Genomic DNA, 19303 nt, shown 5'->3' with positions numbered 1-19303 from the left:
ATCCCCATCCTTGGATTCCCAGGATACCCCTTAGGGGCAGTGAATGCAGTCAAACCTCGACCAAAAATCAGTTCCATACCCTCATGGGGGATTAGAGCTTGTCCACCTCCTGAAGAATCTAAAAGCTCCCCCAGCAGATTCTCAGGGACTCAGGGAGCCTTGCTTGAGTCCCTGGGTGCTGGGGTTCCTCAGGAAGGCACAAGGCAGGGAGAGCTGTCCGTGTTTCATATTGGCAGCCCGGGCTGAACGCACCACGCATGCAGTGTTAGTGTTCGTATGAGCACAGCAGTCCATATGCCAGGCTGCCTGCCTTATCCTTCATGCCATTGACCTGGGCTCCTATCACAGTCTGGGAAAGCAGCTGCTTCACAGGAGGGGCCCGCTCTGAGGGTATTCAGAGATCTCTCATTCTGGCCGAGCTTCTGCTGGCCCTACACACATATCACTGCCCTGTTCTCCCTCTTCCTTTGGTGTTTGGGGTCAAGTCAGAGCCTGATTGCTTGTGGCCAAGGAATGAGAAGGTTGGGGAGGGATACTAGGGGTTGCCTTCTCGCTGTTCCACACATGAACTTTGCCCTTGAGATGACCTTCATGGTCATGACAGCCCTTCTTCTGATGCCTTGAAGAATCTTATGAGTCACACTCTTAATGTACCTTTATATATTCCTTAGGCTTCCTTAATGAAGGAGAAAGACTTAGAATTTTGCGTAATTACAGGTTTCTGAACAACTCCGCGGTAGTGATCCCCCCTTCTGCATTAATGCTTCCAGGGCCTTCCGAAAGAACTCTCTCAATCAACGAAGAAGAACTTGAGGGAAGTTTCAGAAAGTGGAACACTGCGAGTAAAGGCCCTGAAGAATTACTTAAACCAGAGGTGCTATGTTTCATCCATGCTGTGGGGTTTCGGCAGGCCCTAGGAGCTTACACTGAGCTTGGGGGAGGATCTACTCAGGTACCTGTCAGGTATAAATCTTGACAGGTGAGACATTAAATGGATGGAGTGACCCCCAAGGCCTTGGGGAGAACATTGTGGGTAGAAAGGGATCCAGGCACTGGCCTGTGTTCTGACTGGGAGGGGCGGCATCATGGATACTGGACTTGCAAGGATAGGAATTAATCAGTCCAGTTCCTTGTTTCTTTTTGTCTTTCCTCAAAGGTGGTTTCATTTTATTTCCCCCTGTTTCTCCAGTGTCTGTAATAGTGCCCGATGCCCAGGAGAGTGCAGATATTTGTCAAATGGATGAATGTGTCTTGCTCGTTGAGGGGTATAAATTCAACTATTGCAGGGATCCGTTCCTATTTCAGACACCCCCTCCAGCCCCTATAACCAGCAAACAGATTTTCTTTCTCTTACACGAATCACTCTGCATTTAGACTAGATACAAATAAGCAAATAAACTCATAGATCCAGATCTCAAGGGGAGAAGGGGCTTTGGCTCAGGATGTAAAAGGTTCATGAAACTCTGGAATGGCCAAACTGAAGAGGATCTTAGGGGTCTAGTTCAACTCTTTTAATTAAGGGAGGAGCAAAAATGTCACCAAGTGTCCCAGTTATCAAGTCAGACAAACATTACAGATTGCTGACAATATTATGGAAGCAATGATTGACGCTCAGTACCTCTGTGTGGTCACTGTGATGAGCACTGTCCATGGCTCTCACCTCATTTCTCCCCATGACACCCTCATGGGATTCTTATTTTATTGTGAAGCTGAGGTTCAGAGAGGGTAATTAACCTGCTTTAGGTCACACAGCAGCTAGATAGCAGAACCTGGAATTGGACCCACATCTATCTGACCAAAAAGCCCAGGCTTTTAACAACTATATTATAATGCCGGGGTTTTCCTGACAGTAGATCAAAAAGGTATTTACTAGGCTCTAGAGAAAAGGTCATCTTTGCACTTCGTACAATACTGAAAACATCAAACTGTGTCCTCCTTAGACGCCACCATTAGCTCATGGTCCACCTGTAATGCTCTTCCCTTTTTGTCTTCTCACTAAGCCCATTCTCATTTCTCAAGTGTTCTCCCCTCTGAAGCCCTCTTCTGAAGCATCCCTCCCTCTCCTCCATCCCTATATTGCCTTATTGGTATCAGTACCATAAGAATGTCTACTCTGATCTTTTATCCTAATTGTCTGCCTGTCTGCTGTGGGGAGCACTTACCCCACACCCAGCATGGGGCCTGGCAGGCCGTGGAGGTTGCTCACGTTTGTTAAGTGAATATATCAATTCTAGTGCTTCTTGTTGCAAGCACCAGAAATGGACTCTGGCTAACCTACGCCAAGAAGGCACGTTTTTGAAAGGGTGCGTGATGGCTTCCGCATGAAAGGAAAAGCTGAAGAAACCAGCTCAGAAAGGGCAGGAGCAGCAGGGTCCCCAGGGGTTCAGGTGTCAGGACTCTACTGCAGAGATGTGGACGTAGGTCTGGGGAGGAGGGGCAGGTTGGCCCAGGTTTCCAGGACTCCTTTCTCCTGGGCATCCGGAAAGAGCAAGGCACCTGTATTGACACAGCCATCGTGGCTGAGCCTCGGGGAGGAAGTGGAACTCCTCAAGGGGAGTTATCCAGAGAAGGAGAAAGGACGGTAGGTGGTCTTCAGACAGTAACTGTCGCCTACAGTGACGTCTGTTTCTGGTGCAGATGCCTCCAAGATGTAGCTCTCCCACCGTGGGGCCACCTCCACTACCGCAGAAATCACTGGAAACCAGGTAGGGGTCCTGATCATGTCCCCAGAGCTGCTGTTCCCTCAGCCCACCCTTGGAGCTCCTGCACGGCGGGACTGGCCATGCATGGTGAGCACAGCCACATGTCCTGGGCACATCTCCCCTTCCCTTGAGCAGCCCTCCAGGCCCTGGCAGTGGCCACAGTGTGGCCCAGGCCGTGGAGCAGTCACAAACCGTGCCTATCTCCCCTGGCCACAGAAGGGTTTCCCTTCCCATGGGCTAAGGGTCTGGGCCATTGTCCCTGAGGAAAGACCTGGCCAGGGGTTGGAGCCTCAAAGGAGAGGTGGCTGCAGGTCATCTGTGCCAGCCAGGGGCTCCTAGGGGCTGGGAGTATCCCATGACATAGGTCTCATTTTCATCAGCCCCCTCTTGAAAGTCCTTCCTGCTCTCAGGAGTCCTAGAGCCCTGTGATAGTCCCAGCTCCGCAGGGAGAGCCATTTCTCCTACAGAGAGGTTGGTCCAATTGCTTTGGGGAAGCTTCACATGGCAATGAGCTCATAATGGGCTGGTCTGTGAGGTCACCTGGCTGCCACCTGTCTGGTTCCCTCTAAAATGAACCTATTTCTAGCTCCCTGTGTCAGCAATTTAGAGCACACTTCCAAGTGTGCCCCATGTCGTGGAGATATAGAGGCTCCCACTGCGAAGAGCAGACTGTCTTTCAGGGAGGGTGTCTGGGGAAATTGGCCATAAGTATGATGGAAGCTTCTCCAGAATGGTGCTGAGGCTCCAGAACCTATGTGCTCAGGACCCAACTTTCTAGAGAGCCATTGTTTCCCTCAGCCTTTAGCCCTAGAGAAAAATGTCAGTGTCAGAGACAGCAATTGGCAGTCAGTTTTGCGCAATAAGAAATTTAGTTTATGAGTTCACTCAGGAGGAAGTCAACACTGATTAACTCACACTGACCAGACTCACAGGAGACCAATGTACTAAGAGATTCTGCTTTATTCATATAAACTGAGAAACATAACTGCCAAGGAGACTTGTCATAAGGTAACCCTTGTGACCACTGGTGGCATGGCCTCTTCTCTATACAATTGATGCCCTTCTCTGCAAAATAACCTCTGAAAAAGCAAATTCCTCTGAGCAGACTAGTCAGGGCATACAGAGCTAGGGCAAAGTGTTGGAAGATTCTAGCAGGATGCTCCGGAGCTGTGGCTGGCTGATGTACTCATCTTCACTCTAGTGTGGCACAGCTCCTTCCTCCCTGGATTACATCTTAGATACATGGACAAGGCAGAGTTTTTTCTTTTGAGACTACAGACCAGTTAGCTCCCATTGATGTAATAGAATTGAGTGTATTCTAGATTTTCAAGGAATGCTGAGGCCTTTTGATCTGGATTTAAATGATGCTCTCATGCCCTCAGCAACACATTGTCTGACCAGGCTATCCCTCGAGATGGGCCAGTCTCCTATGTAGTGGTTGTGATGAGAGGGTGGCTTTTTCCTGACCTTGTCCCTAAACCCACGTAACAGACTACTGGTAAAATACTTGGTATGTCCTCTGCATGAATGACACAGCTCCTTCTCTAGTAACTGTTTCTTTGTTCCCTTTCTTTTGTGTTTTTCCAGAGCTCAGAAAAAACTCTCGTGTAGCCTAGAAGACCTGAGAAGTGAACCTGTGGACAAGGTCAGCCCCTCAGTCTCTCCATAAAGACTCCTGAGTTACTTACCCGGCAGTGCGGGGACACACAGGTCCCACCTTGTAGAGGCCTTTCTGAAGCTGACAGGGAGGCAGGAATTACATGAAATTTTTGAGAAAACCAGTCAGGTGTGGCCCAAGGCATCAGAGGCAGGGCAGGGCAGGGCAGGGCATGCTGCCTGGAATTGATGGAGAAGATGTAGAGGTGAGGACAGGCAGGTTTTGGGAAATGGTGGGGAGCAGGAGGATATAAGTTCAGAGCCATGAGTCAGATCAAACCCTAGAAGGTCTTGAGTCCTGGCTCTGTATCCCCAGAGCCACTCTGGGAGCATTGCAGGGATTTTGAATGAGGAAGTAATGTGATAAAGTGATGAGCCCAGGAGTGAGTTATGGGATAAATTTAGGAGATTGGAGAGGAAGCTTTTATTAGGAGTCTAGAGAGATGTGAGGAGGGCTTTGTGGCCCCTTACTTGAGGGTAGCCCTTGACCATGTGGGTGTCCCTGGTGCTGGAGGGGGAGGTCGCAAGTTCTTGAGCAAGGTCACTGGAGACCAGAGCTCCTTCCCTGATAGAGCACCTTTATGGAGCCCTGCCGCATGCAGGCCCTTGGTCTGAGCAGGGTACCAGCGCCGGTAATTACAAAGGAAACCCATGAAGACTGGAGCTGGCAGGAGCCATGGGGCCCCTTCAGTGGCTCTGCCCCCGTGGTCTTGTGCCTCTTGCTCTCCCCGGTCAGATTGCTGGCAGCTGCCCAGAACATCTGTCCATGGGGTGGACAGTGACCTGTTTCCTCCGTGGGTGGTGATTACCTGACAGAAAGATGGGGAGGGAGGGAATGAGCCTTGCAGCTGGAAGCAGGCGGGTGGTCCTGAGTTGTCGTTTACGACTAACACGGGTGTCTCTTTCTCCACACGATTGAAATCCTTCTTGCCACTGCACAGTGTGTCAATGGGAACCAGCTCCCAGGGGTAGAAGCCAAGGTACAGTAACTGCGTGCCCCTATCGTGCATTCGTGGTTGCATGTCTGCTGCAGTTTTCACGGAGCAGGTTACAGCTTTTGGAAGTACGTGAATTATAAGGGATAAGAGCACAGGAGGAAAGACAAAGTCTCCTCTCCCGTTTTCTGCTTCTGTGCACCCCGCTGTGTAGTGTGACTTCACGTCATTGTATGATGGGATTTCTCGAAAAACTCATCCTTAACAAGGCATTGTCGATCTGATTGCTGGGAGGGGGAGGTCAGACTTTCCACACCCGGCCAGAGGAGCGGGCAGCTCTTACCCTTTCTGCGCTCATGTGTCATGGCCAAACACAGGGGCGCACTCAGCCACCGGGGCAGGAATCTCTGTTGCATCCCCTAGCGTTGGTGTCTGGCCCTTGCTTTCTGTGACTGGGAGCTCATCACATCTTTCCCAGCTCTAGTAGATAGGTCTTCTGGACTTCCCTAGAGTGTGCACCCACTGAGCCCGGCTCTCCCTCTGGAGCCCCTGGAATGAACCAGTCTTCCCTGCTCCTGACTGCTCCAGAATTGAAGTTCCTCAGGCCCTCTCTGAGTTGAACATTCTCTTCTGTGTGTGGATCACAGGCCTTTAAAGTTCCCATTCATTCTCCTTAGGGTCAGCACTGGTTTCTCCAGCTTGTGCCCTGGACCACACTTGAGCACGGTATTCTAGATGGGGTCTGATCTAGGGACTGCTCTTGTACTTACTGCTGTCACTCCAGGTCCTGGGCACGGGATATTTCTTGTGCCTCTGCTTATGTGCTATCCTGGTGTGCTCAGCCCGAGGCAGGAATTGTTCCCCATTGAGAAACAATAGAACAGCTGTGGGAGGCTGAAGGGAAAGCGCTTTGCCTGAGTCCCTCTGACACAAAGCCCGTGTTCTTGCCGCTCTGGTGCGCTGCCTCCCTGTTCTAGCGTAAGGCAGCTGGGATTTCCATTCCCCCACAACCAGCCTTATTCTTCTGTTCCTTCTGGGTCCTGTCCTGACCTTGACCTTCTCCAGCAGTGAGTCCTGCCTTCCCAGCTGTCCTTGGCTGAACAGAGCTGAGAGCCCTTTCTGTCGCCCTTGAGTCCTTTTGTTATCTTTCTTACAGGTCTGGGCCGCCTGTCCTGGGTTAGGTTCTGTCCTCTTTCCCTCAGCTCCTCAGTGAGCACCCAGGGCAGCCCATGTTGGCGGCCTCAGTCGTCTCTGCCCTGTCTTGGGGGGTGGGGGGTGGGCGCGCGTGTGTGACGATGCAACTGGAAATCTGGTTTTGAGAGCCCTTCCCCACCCCCCTATTTCCTGTGTCGTGGGGAAGCTGGAGTCACAGTTCCCTAAGCCTTCTGAACATTGCCTTCCCCACAACCACAGTGGTTCCAGGTCTGACTGTGCATCAGAGTAATCTGAAATGCTCGTTAAAAATACCCACACTTGGGGTGCACTCCCAGAGGGGCAGATTCACAGGACCAGGTGCAGCCCGGGAACTCAGTCTGTGCCAGTGTCCCAGGTGACCGGAACAACTGGTACAGGGACTAGCATTTGCAAACTGTTGGTCTGACCAGGTCCAATCTCTACCTCGTGGGTCATCATGAATTTAAAAATCATGCGGTCTCCCTGTCTTAAGGTTCTGATTATTTCTGCTTCACCAGCCAGTTCTTTAGACTTCCTTGGAAATTTAGTCTTTTTTTCACATCTCTCCTTTCTGAGCTTTTTTATAGGGGTTAGTAGTCCACGTTCAGTGAAGGAATTGGATTTCAAACAATTTCTAGGACTTGTATTTTATAAGTACACTGAATTCAGAAATTCTTTGGACACGGCTTTTAACTAAATGAAAGTTCAAGAGATGTCTCAGTCATTAAACTCTCCACTACTTTTCTGTCTTGTCCGTTTTGAAATCAGAACTTTCATATTACTTTTCTTCTGGGCCCAATCAAGTAGTCCACAGTCGATTTCCTTGGTAATGTTGCTTCATTTTCTCTTCTTACTCAAATGCATTCCACTGGGTTTCCCTTAGGTTTGTGGGTTTAGGGGCCATTATATCCTTTTTCTTAAAAATTCCGGTATAGTTAACATACAGTGTTATATTAGTTTCAGGTGTACAGCATAGTGATTCAGTAATTCTATACCTTACTCAGTGCTCATCATGATAACTGTACTCTTAATCCTCTTTACCTGTTTCACTCATGCCCCCCCCCACCTTCCCTCTGGTGACCATCCATTTGTTCTCTGTAGTGAAGAGTCTTTTTTTTGTTTTGTATCTTTTTCACTTTGTTCATTTGTTTTATTTCTTAAATTCCACATGTGAGTGAAATCCTATGGTATTTGTTTTCCTCTGGCTGCATTATGTCCATCCTGACCAACTAAGTGCAGTTCTTTTCCCTTTACATTATCTTGTTTTTTGGGTACCCTTTCTGTGGCTAGGGTGTGTGCACAGGCCTGTTGTACTGGGGCTGAACCTTGTGCAGACTATGATCCTCAGCTCCCAAGGGAATGGTTGGCGTGTTGCCCCCGGCCTGTTTTCTCTCATCATCTTCCGAATGTGTGCGTCCCTTCTCGCTTTGTCTTAACCTGGTGTTTTTCGAAATAACTGTTACCATAATATATAAATATAACATATATGATATCATAAATACATATAATAAAGCAATAGGTATGCCCTTTACTAGAATTCGGGTTTGTTAATTCAAAGCGCTCAAAGGGTCATTCATGCCTGTTAATTCATCGCGCGTCTGAGCATCTGGCCAAATGGCAAAGCCCCCCTTTGCCAGACACTTCCACTTCCTGTTTAGGGTCAGTTGCAGTCAGCCCTGGATTTGGGCCTGACTCTGTCCTGTCTCCTTGTGTGGCCCTTGGGCAAGTTTCTCAGACCTCTGGTCCCTTTTCCTGGGCTAAATGATCTTTGCAAGGTCTCTGAGTTGGCCTGAGTGACAAATGGCTCTTGGAAAGCTGAGTTGTCCCTGCATCCAAAGGTTTCCTAAGTGGGTTTGAGTCTGAAGCCGATGAGTTGATTCAACAGGTCTCTCTCTCTCCCCTTCTAATAGGACAGCCCTTTCCTGGTGGATCACAAATACCCCACATTCCCTGGGAAGCCTTCAGGAGCTACCCCCAATGGAGCGGCTGCCAAGTCGACTCCCACTGGCCCCCAACCAGAGCCCACAGGGAGCAGCCTGCCGAGGCTGAGTGAGTGTCCAGGCCCTGGGGCTGGCGGCCCACAGTTGGAGGATGGTGGGGGTGGGTGGACGGGACAGGTCATCCCTCTGGGTGGCCTCACTGGCAGAGACCATGGCTCCCTGTCTGGGTTCATTGTTTCCTTTGGTAAGTCCTGTAGAGCGCCAGAAACCCAGGCTGTGAGCCAGCACTTTCTTTTTTGCAGTCACTCCTCCACCCCCCATTTGCCCTCTTCCAGTCCTCCTACCTTGGCCCTTCGTGTCTTTCCCATCATTCCTCTGTTCCTTCCTTCTTAGACCCCTGACTACATCCTTCCCGTCCCTCCCTCCCTCCTCCTCTGTCATCCTGATCTCTCTCCTGGCTCTGCCTTCCTCTAGCAGCCTCCCTATTACCAGTAGGATGATATTATGCGCTCTTCCAAGGGAGAGTGTTTCCTTAGGGAACTGGAGTGGCCAGTGGGCAAGGATGTCCATTCACAGGTACCCTTTTGGTGCTTAGGGCCTGGAACTGTGGGGGTCTTTGCTGCTTTTCATGCAGAGTAGGCCATCTTTCCTCAACAACAACAACAGATCTGTGGAGCTCAGGAGGGAACATTCTGATCCCTGTAGAGCTCTCCCTACCCTCCTCCTCATCCCTCGTAGTTTGATGAGCCAGCCCGTGGTTTGGCTTCTGCCCTTGGCCAGTTCTGCCTCTGGCTGCAGAACTCCAGATAAGCTCTTGAATGAGTCTGTCCTAGTAACACTGAGACTCTGGACTTGCAACAGCTTCAGACCATTCTCATCTGATCTAAGGGAGCCCTGGCACCCACACAGGAGCTGCATGTGGCCCGGTATATCAGCCCCTGCTGCTCTCCCTCCCTCTCCCTACGTGTGTATGGATGCCTCGGCCTGCCAGGAAGAGGCCCCGGGAGTATTTGGTCCCCTCACGTGAGGCCTCCTCTTACCGCACTGACCCTGTGGGCCAAGTTCAGTCACCATTCCCCCGCCCCCTTTCCTCATGGGATTATTTTTCTTTCTGTTTGAGTTTTTCTCTCTTGCTCGATGACTCTTTTGTTTATTTCTTTGCTTCCCTGTAACTCTGTTGGGCTGGACTTTGGCCTCTCTTGCTTCTTCATGTGGCTTCTCTGCTTCTTGATTGGCTGGAGATCGTGGCCGGAGTGTCAGTGCCCCCGTATTAGGTACTGTACCCTTTCAGGTGAGGTGGAGAGTGAGATGCCCTTGTGTCCGTTCCCTGACACCCTCCCCTTCCGGAACATTCAGCCATGTCCCCCTCCTGCCTGCATCCCTGCATCTCCCTTGGGGGAAGGAGGAAGCTCCTTGTTGGAGTTACCTGCCAGTACTTGGACCCCTGAACCTATAACACTTGAAGACATTAGCTCACCCTGATTTGGAACCTTAACCTGTCCAGTCCTCAGAGAAAGCCTGGAGTGTGCCTCAGCCCCCTGCTGGTAGAGGTGTAACTTTCTGCTCTGTAGGCAGAGCATACTCTTCCCCACCCCCACTGAAGGATGGCCCTGGCCTGGGGACGAGGTTTTGAAGGTCATGTTCCTTTTGACCTTCACACACCATTCCATTCTTTCCATCTCAGGAGACACAGAAAGTGGTTGGGATGACACTGTCGTGACCAATGACCTCTCATCCACGTCATCGGGCACTGACTCAAGCCCCCAGTCTCCCCTGACGCCAGATGGTAAACGGAGCCCCAAAGGCATCAGGAAGTTCTGGGGAAAGTAAGTTGGTGGTGGTGATCGTAATTACATTGCTTAGAATCAGTATTCTTCTTGAACGGGCAAAGAACCACATAGCCCCCTGTTTAATTAGATGTTGGAACAGCACTAGAAACAGAATGGCCGTTAGAGGGAAGAATTTGAGTTCTCTTTGAGGGCCCAGAGGAGGAGAACATTAAATGTAGCAGTTGCCTACCTGCCCTTCATTCCAGGCATCACTCCTTCCCACAAACCCTGAGCATATTCTCTGCAGCTTACACCACATGTACTTTGGAAGAGACACATGGCTGAGACCAACTTCTTCCTTCCCAGGGGTCAGTCTGTGTCTGAAGAAAGACTTGCTGGCCGCACTGATCCAGTCTGTGAAATGCGGCAGAAACGGGCATCCTACCCCACATCACTCCTCACTTGGACCCCCACAGGGCATGCCCTAAATCCAAGAGGCAGAATGAGAATTGAGGCTTGGGTCTGGGGCGTTGTCACAGGCCATGATCCTTGACCTTTGGGAGGCCCTGGGCAGCAGTGCCATGGAGAGCCCGGCATCCAGCTGGTGTGGCCCTGCGTAGGGGGTGGTGCCCTGCCTACGTGCTCCCAGCTGCCCCCTGACAGTCTCCATGGACTCCTCTCCACACAGGATCCGAAGAACTCAGTCTGGGAACTTTAACACCGATGCCCCAGGGATGGCAGAATTTCGACGAGGTGGGCTCCGGGCAACTGCAGGGCCGAGGCTCTCCAGGACCAGAGACCCCAAGGGTCAGAAATGGTAAGGGTCCCTCTAGTCTATTGACAGAGAACTGTGAGATCTTGGCCAGGGATGCTCCCGAGATGGAAGCAGAGCTTCTCCCCCTTTTCCACTTGGCACCAGCAGATGTTGCTCATGCTTTACAGGCACACTGAGGTAAAGGCAAGAGGCTCCCTGCAAGCCACTGTGGGTGGTGGGCCCTCTGGCCTAGCCGGGACCTCAGCAGCTCTGCACATGTGTGATTCATTCTCAGCAGTGCCTCGACATGCTGGATTGAGAAGCTCTGGTGCAACCATTCTGGGACCAGTCTGCAACAGATTCTGGAATCATAGACCTGAGTTGGAATGTCCACTCAACCACTTCCTAGCGGCGAGCCTTAAACCAAGTTCTGTCACCTCTCTGTGCCTCAGTTTCCTCATTTATGAAGTGAGGAATCAAAAGAAGTATTTTATTAAAGTTCTTAGGAGGACTACATCGCTACTACCCATCTAACCCAAGCATCAGCACTCTGCCACTCACGGGTCGACCTCCTCCAGTAAAAGTGAGAAAGGGCATTGTCCCCTGCCACCTGAGCAGGCCACATTGCCATTATGCCTCCTAAGACAAGGCGCCAAACTTCACTGAAGGGTGTTAGCTGAAGGGGGTGGCAGAGGGTGTGTGCCAGGGGACCCACAAGGGGAACTTTTGCAGGAGTCTCCCATCACGCCTGAATGAAAAAGCATGGAAAGAAGCTAAACTTTTCCTGGCCTGCCCTGTCTGCCCTGGTAGACACTCTCCAGTTAGTAGCTCTGCCCCCTTTCCTTAGGCCGCCCTATTCTGAGAAAGCATGCCTCCCTCAGGCCTGCCCAGGTGAAACGGTACTCCTGTGTTTTAGGAAAATCCCTTTCCATATCCTCTGATCCTCTCTTCCCATCAGACAATTTCCACAAAATACATCTTCAATAACTATCTCCTGAAGTCTGAGTTACTCAGCCAAGATCAGGCTTCTGGGGGCCTTCGTCAGGATTGGATTGTGACATTTTAAATCTAACCGGACAGTGAAAAGTAAAGTTTAATTCTCTTATATTTAATCCCTCTGAGATTGCCATCTACCAGTGCAGGTAGTGAGTAAGATGTGCACAACTCATGTATCAGTCCTCAGAAACAGTACAGTCTGGATCCCAATGACGAGAGAAGCACGTTTCCCTAAAGCATCCTATTTTTGGCAGGCCTACCCTCCTCCCCGAGAAAGGGAACCCACGGATGCACACTCCCTTTCCCCACCCGGCCACCCCCGGGTTCTAGGCTTTCCAAGTTGGCTCGGGTGCGAGACGCGGGGCCTTTCCAGATCCACTTGCGCTTTGATGGGCGTCCCCAGAGGTATTCTCCAGGTGCCATGCAGAGAGATGTGACAGTGTGTAGACTTCTCTACCTGCTCTTGGGATCAAGGCATCGGTGTTACAAAAGTAAATGGTCAGTAAATGGTAGCTTTTGGAGGCAAGAGAAGGCAGAGACCCATTCAGAGCCATTAAAAAGTGAGCCAAAGAAAGCTTATATATTCCACAAGAGCATTCTAATTTGCTAGCAATTTTTTAAATTTAGACTTAAACATTTCTGATTTTTCAGAGATGAAAATAATCTACAGTAAGCTTGCATGATTAACCTCAGCTCCAATTCTGGCGATTTTTTTAGCGTTGATTCACTGGCAGGGCTATAAGAACTTTCTCTAAGACCCTTAGGCATTTTTCCTTAGTGCAGGACCACATGGTTAAGAGGCCCGCATACCTTTGGCCAGCCATTTTGGGATGGGGTAACCAAAATCAGGAACTTTCTCTGCTGAAGGAAAAACTGCATTTCCGGCCACAGGGCTGCTTTGTGTGAATGTCTTTGTGCTTTGTTAACCATAACAAGGATGAGGAAGGGAAAAAGGACATCCTGAGGAGATTGCTGCTTTTATGCTAACAGTACTTGTGGTAAGGCCCTGTGTTCGGTGGTAGAAAAGAAAGGCCTTTATAACTCATCAGCGGAAATTTGATATAAACGAATGTCCTCTGGTATTTATAGTTGTTTAGGTATAGCCTTAAAAAAGTTTCATCACCAATATCCCTGTAGAAAAAGTACTTGGTTACAGAAAGTCTCCAGCCCCAGTCTCTTTTTGTTTTTTTCCTAATGAAATACTTCTTCTTAAAATAATCCTATTTGATAATGACATTTCCTAGGACTCCTCTCTGAGGTTATAGAAGAACGAATTTTATTGTGTTTTTTTTCTCTCCTATAAAGTTTTACTGATTTACATTCCAGTTGGCACTGTGGCCCAGAGTGCCTATCACCCCACAAAAAAATTACATTTTATTGTTAACTTAGTTTGCAGATGTTTGTCATTTTACTTTTTGTGAATTGTCTGCATTTTTTGCCCATTTTTGTTATTATCTGTCTTACAGACTTCTATCTGCTCTCTATATATTAAGACATGAAGCTATGTCTAATAATTGTGATAAATTATGTTTTAGGCTTGTTGCAGAGTTTTACTTTATTCTGTGACACTTTGACATATGGAATGTTTATGTTTACGTATAATGAGGTTCATGAACTTTTCCTTTGTGGTTTTGTTCATGTTAAATTTTTTCAATGATTTTTTTTTAAAAACTGTGTCTGAATCGTCTATTTGGGGATTTATTTTGGTATGTGGTGAGAAGTATTTTTATTTTTCCAAGAAATAGCAGTAGTGTATAATGTTAAAGTCAGGCAGACTCGATGACATGGCTGGATCTCATCTCTGTGCAGGGATGATTTCTGAGTTGGCCTCCTGAGGGTCTTCAATCAGACTTTTTTATTGCCTTTCTCCCATATTCATGGCATCAGGTTTATCCTGAATGTGAAAAAGTCTAAGCTTCAAGGTCCTTTGCTTGCACCCGGGTGTCTTCTAGGATCTAGAGAGAGTCCCATCAATGTGCTGACAAAGCCATGTGTTTTTCAAAACTTGCTAAGTAAGGTATTTTAACCCAACCAGTTTTTGACTCTTTACTCCAACCTTCCCCCCGTCTGTATACTGCCTTCTGTCAGATGATGTTGGAGCAGCATGGGCATTTGGGGGATCTGGCCAAGGGAAAGTTGAGTTTTGGGCATCCATTTAGTTTGGATTTGTTGGGGTGTGCAGTCACTTCGTGTTTAGTTGACGAGCCGTCCTGTGTAAAAATGGCTCCCAGGATTCCTGCTACCTCCAATGTGCCCATCTGCCCGGCACTCTGATACAAAGACGCAAAGTTGGTGATCGTGTCCCAGTGTGAACGTGTCCTTTGGCACTCAGTATCAGAAGTATGGGGTAGTGGAAAAGAAACATTTCAGATGTATAAAACCAGAAGCTATTCTGTGAAAACTTTTTCCAGTCATTAGATCTGCGAAATCCCAGGCAAGGGATTTGGTTCTCTTGGATGCTTAGTCAAAACAGAAGTTCTCTCTAGTCAGAAATGCACTTACTGATGAAGTGTATACAATTATAAGTGCACCATATGCTCTCCCTCTTTCATGGGGATGGCCTATCTGATAATCTCTTACGTCATTTTAACCGCAGTTTGGAAAGATGTTTTGGAACATGTCAGTAAAGCAAGTGGTTTGGCTGCGCCTGGAAGGTACCTTCTCTGTCCTCTCTACATTACTTGATTGCATGTTCAACTATAGCCCTGGGAGACCCCAGAACTGAAAGAACCTAGCGGGGGAAGGGGGTGGAGAAGCAGGGTCTGCCACTGTGGGAACAATGCAGGTGTAGGAGGGTAGAGACCATTTACTAAGAAGGACATGGGAATTCTGTCGAAGATGAGCACCAGAGCTGTAGAACTGTTGAAAAGGTATACAAGACCAAGGTTTTCAAACTATGATTTCAAAAACACATTTTTCCTTCAGAACTGAAGTACCCCTCTGATACATTGCATATATATTTTTACCAATTTCCAGAAATAAGAAAAGGAGTGAAATCAAAAAGCTAATAGAATGTGAAATAAAAATGATAAAATGAACATTTGAAAGTGAAAGTATTCTGGCATTAAGAATAGACAAACCGGGTGCCTGGGTAGCACAGTCAGTTAAGTGTCTGCCTTCAGCTCAGGTCATAATCCTGGAGTCCTGGGATGGAGCTCCCACATCAGGCTCCCTGCTCCGTGGGGAGTCTGCTTTTCCCTCTCCTTCTGCACCCCCCCTTGTACTCTCTCTCTCTCTCTCTCTATTTCTCTATCTCAAATAAATAAATAAAAAATCTTAAAAAAGAAAAAAAACAGACAAATCATAAGAGACTCCTAACTATAGGGAACAAACTGAGAGTTGCTGGAGATGAGGTGGGTAGGGGGATGGGGATAACTGGGTCATGGGTGTTAAGGAGGGCACTTGATGCAATGAGTAGTGAGTATTATATGCAACTGATGAATCACTAAACTCTGCCTCTGAAACTAATAATACACTACATGTTAATTGATTTTAAAAAAACTAGTATCTCAAAAAAAAGAGAAGAAACAAAACAATTCCAGATCATACCAAAAGCAGTAATCCATTAAAAGCAAAAGATAAATTCCAAACAAAAATAGTGAATAGGTTCCTAGATTATTGTTCATATAAAGTGAATCATATGAACACACTGGAAAAAGCTGAAAATTTCTTGATTTAACATGATCTAATACATCAGCAAAGATAACAAACTTGTAGTAGGAATTTATAAAAATATTTATAGATTCCATGATTTTTTTCAGTTTGATTAAATTTGTAATCTTCCGTGATTTATTATTCTAAATATTTGTTCCTAATTCCATATTCAAATTTTGTACTTTTCTTAAGGAGGTCCATGCAAATTTTACAAGTTCTAGGTCTCACAAAACCTGGATCTATACCTACTCATGGCTCATTATTCCACGTGGCCAGCACTTACCCCAGGACACCTAGAATCATGCTTTCTTTTTCTTTACTTTTTTAAAAAATACTTATTTTATTTTTTACATCCTAGTCACATTTATTTTTTAATTTAAATGCAATTAATTAACATATAATGTATTACTGGTTTCAGAGGTAGAGGTCATGCTTTCTTGTCATTCTGGTCTTTTAACTCCTTCATCTTAAGAACAACTCAACCAGGCATTCCAAAACAATTTTTTAACCAGCATGGGGTTAGGGGTGCTTTCCTGGAAGGAACCTTACAGACTATCTAGTTTTCTACATTCCATAAATCCTGGTTGGTTTTTCCTCAAATGAAATAAAGTTGCTTTGCCAACCTTCCCCACCCCAGACTCCATGGAGGTTTCAAGTGTGCCATTATATTCACACTTCCATGAAAAATTGATGTCTTTAAGAACTGATGGCTTTGTAATACCCATCATCCTGTCTAGGAACATGATCTAGGTCTTGATTTATTCATGACTTGATGTTGCTCAGTTGAGTGTTATCGTCACTGCCTCCCGTCCCCCCCCACACGTACACGAGACCGAGGCATTGCTTGTGAAGCAACTCCTAGACATTGTATAATTTTGGTTGCTATGAATGGGATTTTTAAATTAACAAAAATGTTAGTATGTGTGCTATTGATTTTGTAAGTCGTATAAATATGACGTGTGTTTTGTAGCTAGTGACCTTACTGGGTTCTCTTGGGTTCTCCAGGTGGGGAGGTGCATCATCTGAGAAGAGTGGCAATCTTTTACTTTTACCTTCTAGCCTTCTTTTTTTCTCTTCGTATACTGGCTTCACTCTCAGACCCGTGTTATTAGTCCTGATTAAAAATACTCTTTCTATTGACTTTAATGTGAATGTCCTTAGTGTTTCATTAATAAACCATTAGCTATTTAGAAGGTTTTCTTTTTTTTTTTTAAAGATGTTATTTATTTGAGAGAATGAGAGAGAGCATGAGAGAGGAGGAGGGTCAGAGGGAGAAGCAGACTCCCTGCTGAGCAGGGAGCCCGATGCAGGACTCGATCCCGGGACTCCAGGATCATGACTTGAGCCACCCAGGCGCCCCTAGAAGGTTTTCTTTTTTAACGTTAGAGAACTGACCCCCTTTTCCTAGTTTTCTAAGCATTTCCCTAAAGACAGTGTTGATCCATAAAAATCTTGCTGATAACATGATTACCCTCATAACGGGGCACGATTCTGGGCTTGTGGCACGTGTGCCTCGTAAGTGGACCAACGGCACATGAACATGGCCTCCTGAGAACCCCGTGACTGGCCCGTGCTCACAGTTGCTGCAGATTCGAAATTCACACCAGGTGTTATCACAGGAAACTCTCGAGTGCACTACAAGTGAGTGTTGTTAGTGGAATTTCGTGCAGCGAGATCCTATGATTGGATGGTTTAAAACACGGTTCCCTTTTCTCTGAGGCTCCGTTGTGCTCACGTGCAGCCTCAGGCTCTCCCACTAACAGGGCCCTGCTGTTTTCCTGCTCCCCAGTGACGCCAATGCCCCCTTTGCCCAGTGGAGCACCGAGCGCGTGTGTGCGTGGCTGGAAGACTTCGGTCTGGGCCAGTACGTGATCTTTGCCCGGCAGTGGGTGACTTCTGGCCACACTTTACTGTCAGCTACCCCTCAGGACATGGAAAAGGTAAGGGCTGAGCCCCCCGGGAAGGAGGTTCCCCTTTCTCCTCAAACCAATGTCTGGTGAGGTGTGGCCCCCACTCCTCCTTCCCTTGTGCTTACACACACACACAACACACACAAACACACAGATGTCCTCTGTCACTGCAGGTCAATCCCAGGGCACTGTGCAGGGGTCCTCGGCCACACACACCACGCCCCCCCCAAGATGGACTGTCTCCACCCAGACGTGGCGCCCTCCAATGGTCAAGCTGCTGGCTGGAAGTTCACATCTGTCTTCATCTTTCAATTTCAGGAGTTGGGAATTAAGCAGCCTCTGCACAGGAAGAAGCTGATTTTAGCTGTGAAAGCCATCAATACCAAGCAGGAGGAAAAGTCTGCCCTGCTGGACCACATCTGGGTGACACGTAAGGACGGGCAGCATAGATGTGTGTCTCTGGCTGCTCCTAAGGGTAACTTAGCACTTTGCCTAGGAATGCATGCCTCAAAGACTGTGCTCTCCTTGGAAAAGGCAGATGAGGGAGTTCCTTATGGGGAATCCAGCCGGACCCGCAAGATGATCATTTGTTGCTTTTTTTTTATCTGCATTCACAGTCTCCCATTCTTAAGAGCCCGAGCACATCTGTTTCTTCTGGTTTCTGTAGGTTGGCTTGATGATATTGGCTTACCGCAATACAAAGACCAGTTTCATGAGTCCAGAGTCGATGGGCGAATGCTACAGTACCTAACTGTGGTGAGGATTTTCTCTTTCAGTGTTTTGGTTGTCCCTGCAAGCACTCAGCGCAGGTATCCCCATGGTGCTTATTGTAAACTTGCTTCCACCTCCCCCCTCTTTTCTTAAGGTCTTTAAATAGTATTGTTGGTCACACAAGAGGTCCGAGGTGGCAGAGTAGGAACCATTGTGCTAAGAGATGCTGCTGGTGTGTCCATGTGCACCTTCTAAGATGTGGTAGACTTGTCTGTGTGTGGTCTGGGAAGGAATCTTAAGGGTCTTAGTCACCTTGGAAACTCTGGTTTATCAACCAAAACTCTTCTCTTCCAGAATGATCTCCTCTTCTTAAAAGTTACCAGCCAGCTACATCATCTCAGTATCAAATGTGCCATTCATGTGCTGCATGTCAACAACTTCAACCCCCACTGCCTACACCGGCGGCCAGCTGATGAGGTGAGGGCAGGATGGTACCTATCCTGGCAGCCCTGTGTGCAAGGTTAGGTGTGTGAAAACAAGAGTGGCCTCAGCGCAACATGGCTGCCTTCTGAACCAGGGTGCTTGGGATTCTTTCCTTTGCTAGTGCTTCATGGTGCTCCAAACACCCCCTGTTGCCTGCATTTTGTGCCCCACCACAGACACTAGACTTCTAAGCTCCCACCGCTCTTGGGGAGACCCATGTTCAGGGTCAGAGGCAGTAACAACAAGTCTTTCAAAGCCATCACAATGATCAAAGATGATGAGCAAGTGGTGCAAAGGAGAAGGAGGGGAAAGCAAAATGGCAAGATGGGGTCAGAGTAGACAGAGGAGAGAAGATCCCATCTGGAACCAGACATTTCAGATCTCCCTACTTGTAGCTACAAAATTAGCTGACCTTTAGTCCCAGGTGCACAGGGGATGGTGAGCAGGTTTTGCTAGAGAAGAAATAGTGTAGGTAAACAGCAGCCCACATCCTGGAGAAGTGCCTGGTCATGTTCTACATGGCACAGAGCTCTTGTTGGGCCCCGAAGCTAAAGGCTTGTCAGTCACACCCCATCTCCTGTATTCCTACGAGCTAAGTCTAACTGTGCTGTAAGATTAAC

At 47.8% G+C, this 19303-nt stretch overlaps 1 protein-coding gene and 1 long non-coding RNA gene across 7 annotated transcripts in view; both read left to right on the top strand.

Annotated features, from left to right (window-relative positions):
• Positions 1-19303, top strand: part of PPFIBP2 (PPFIB scaffold protein 2) — a 160909-nt gene that overhangs the window by 119901 nt on the left and 21705 nt on the right. For 5 of the 6 annotated variants that reach the window (XM_078058441.1, XM_078058439.1, XM_078058443.1 and 2 more), the window contains 12 exons: positions 771-874; positions 2638-2705; positions 4290-4347; positions 5300-5338; positions 8377-8515; positions 9648-9680; positions 10091-10232; positions 10864-10992; positions 17369-17519; positions 17808-17919; positions 18157-18245; positions 18555-18677. In XM_078058441.1, the coding sequence (XP_077914567.1) occupies positions 771-874; positions 2638-2705; positions 4290-4347; positions 5300-5338; positions 8377-8515; positions 9648-9680; positions 10091-10232; positions 10864-10992; positions 17369-17519; positions 17808-17919; positions 18157-18245; positions 18555-18677 (1187 nt within the window). The remainder of the gene's footprint in view (positions 1-770; positions 875-2637; positions 2706-4289; positions 4348-5299; positions 5339-8376; positions 8516-9647; positions 9681-10090; positions 10233-10863; positions 10993-17368; positions 17520-17807; positions 17920-18156; positions 18246-18554; positions 18678-19303) is intronic. The other variant, XM_078058440.1, reaches the window with a different exon arrangement.
• LOC144379444 (uncharacterized) lies at positions 10999-11369 on the top strand. Its single transcript, XR_013442444.1, has 2 exons — positions 10999-11127; positions 11228-11369. It is a non-coding gene; the product is annotated as an uncharacterized LOC144379444 (long non-coding RNA).

Source organism: Halichoerus grypus, chromosome 11, assembly GCF_964656455.1.
Source record: "Halichoerus grypus chromosome 11, mHalGry1.hap1.1, whole genome shotgun sequence".
Classification (NCBI taxonomy): domain Eukaryota; kingdom Metazoa; phylum Chordata; class Mammalia; order Carnivora; family Phocidae; genus Halichoerus; species Halichoerus grypus.
The sequence above is the reverse complement of the archived record's forward strand: the minus strand, read 5'-3'. Positions and strand labels throughout refer to the sequence as shown.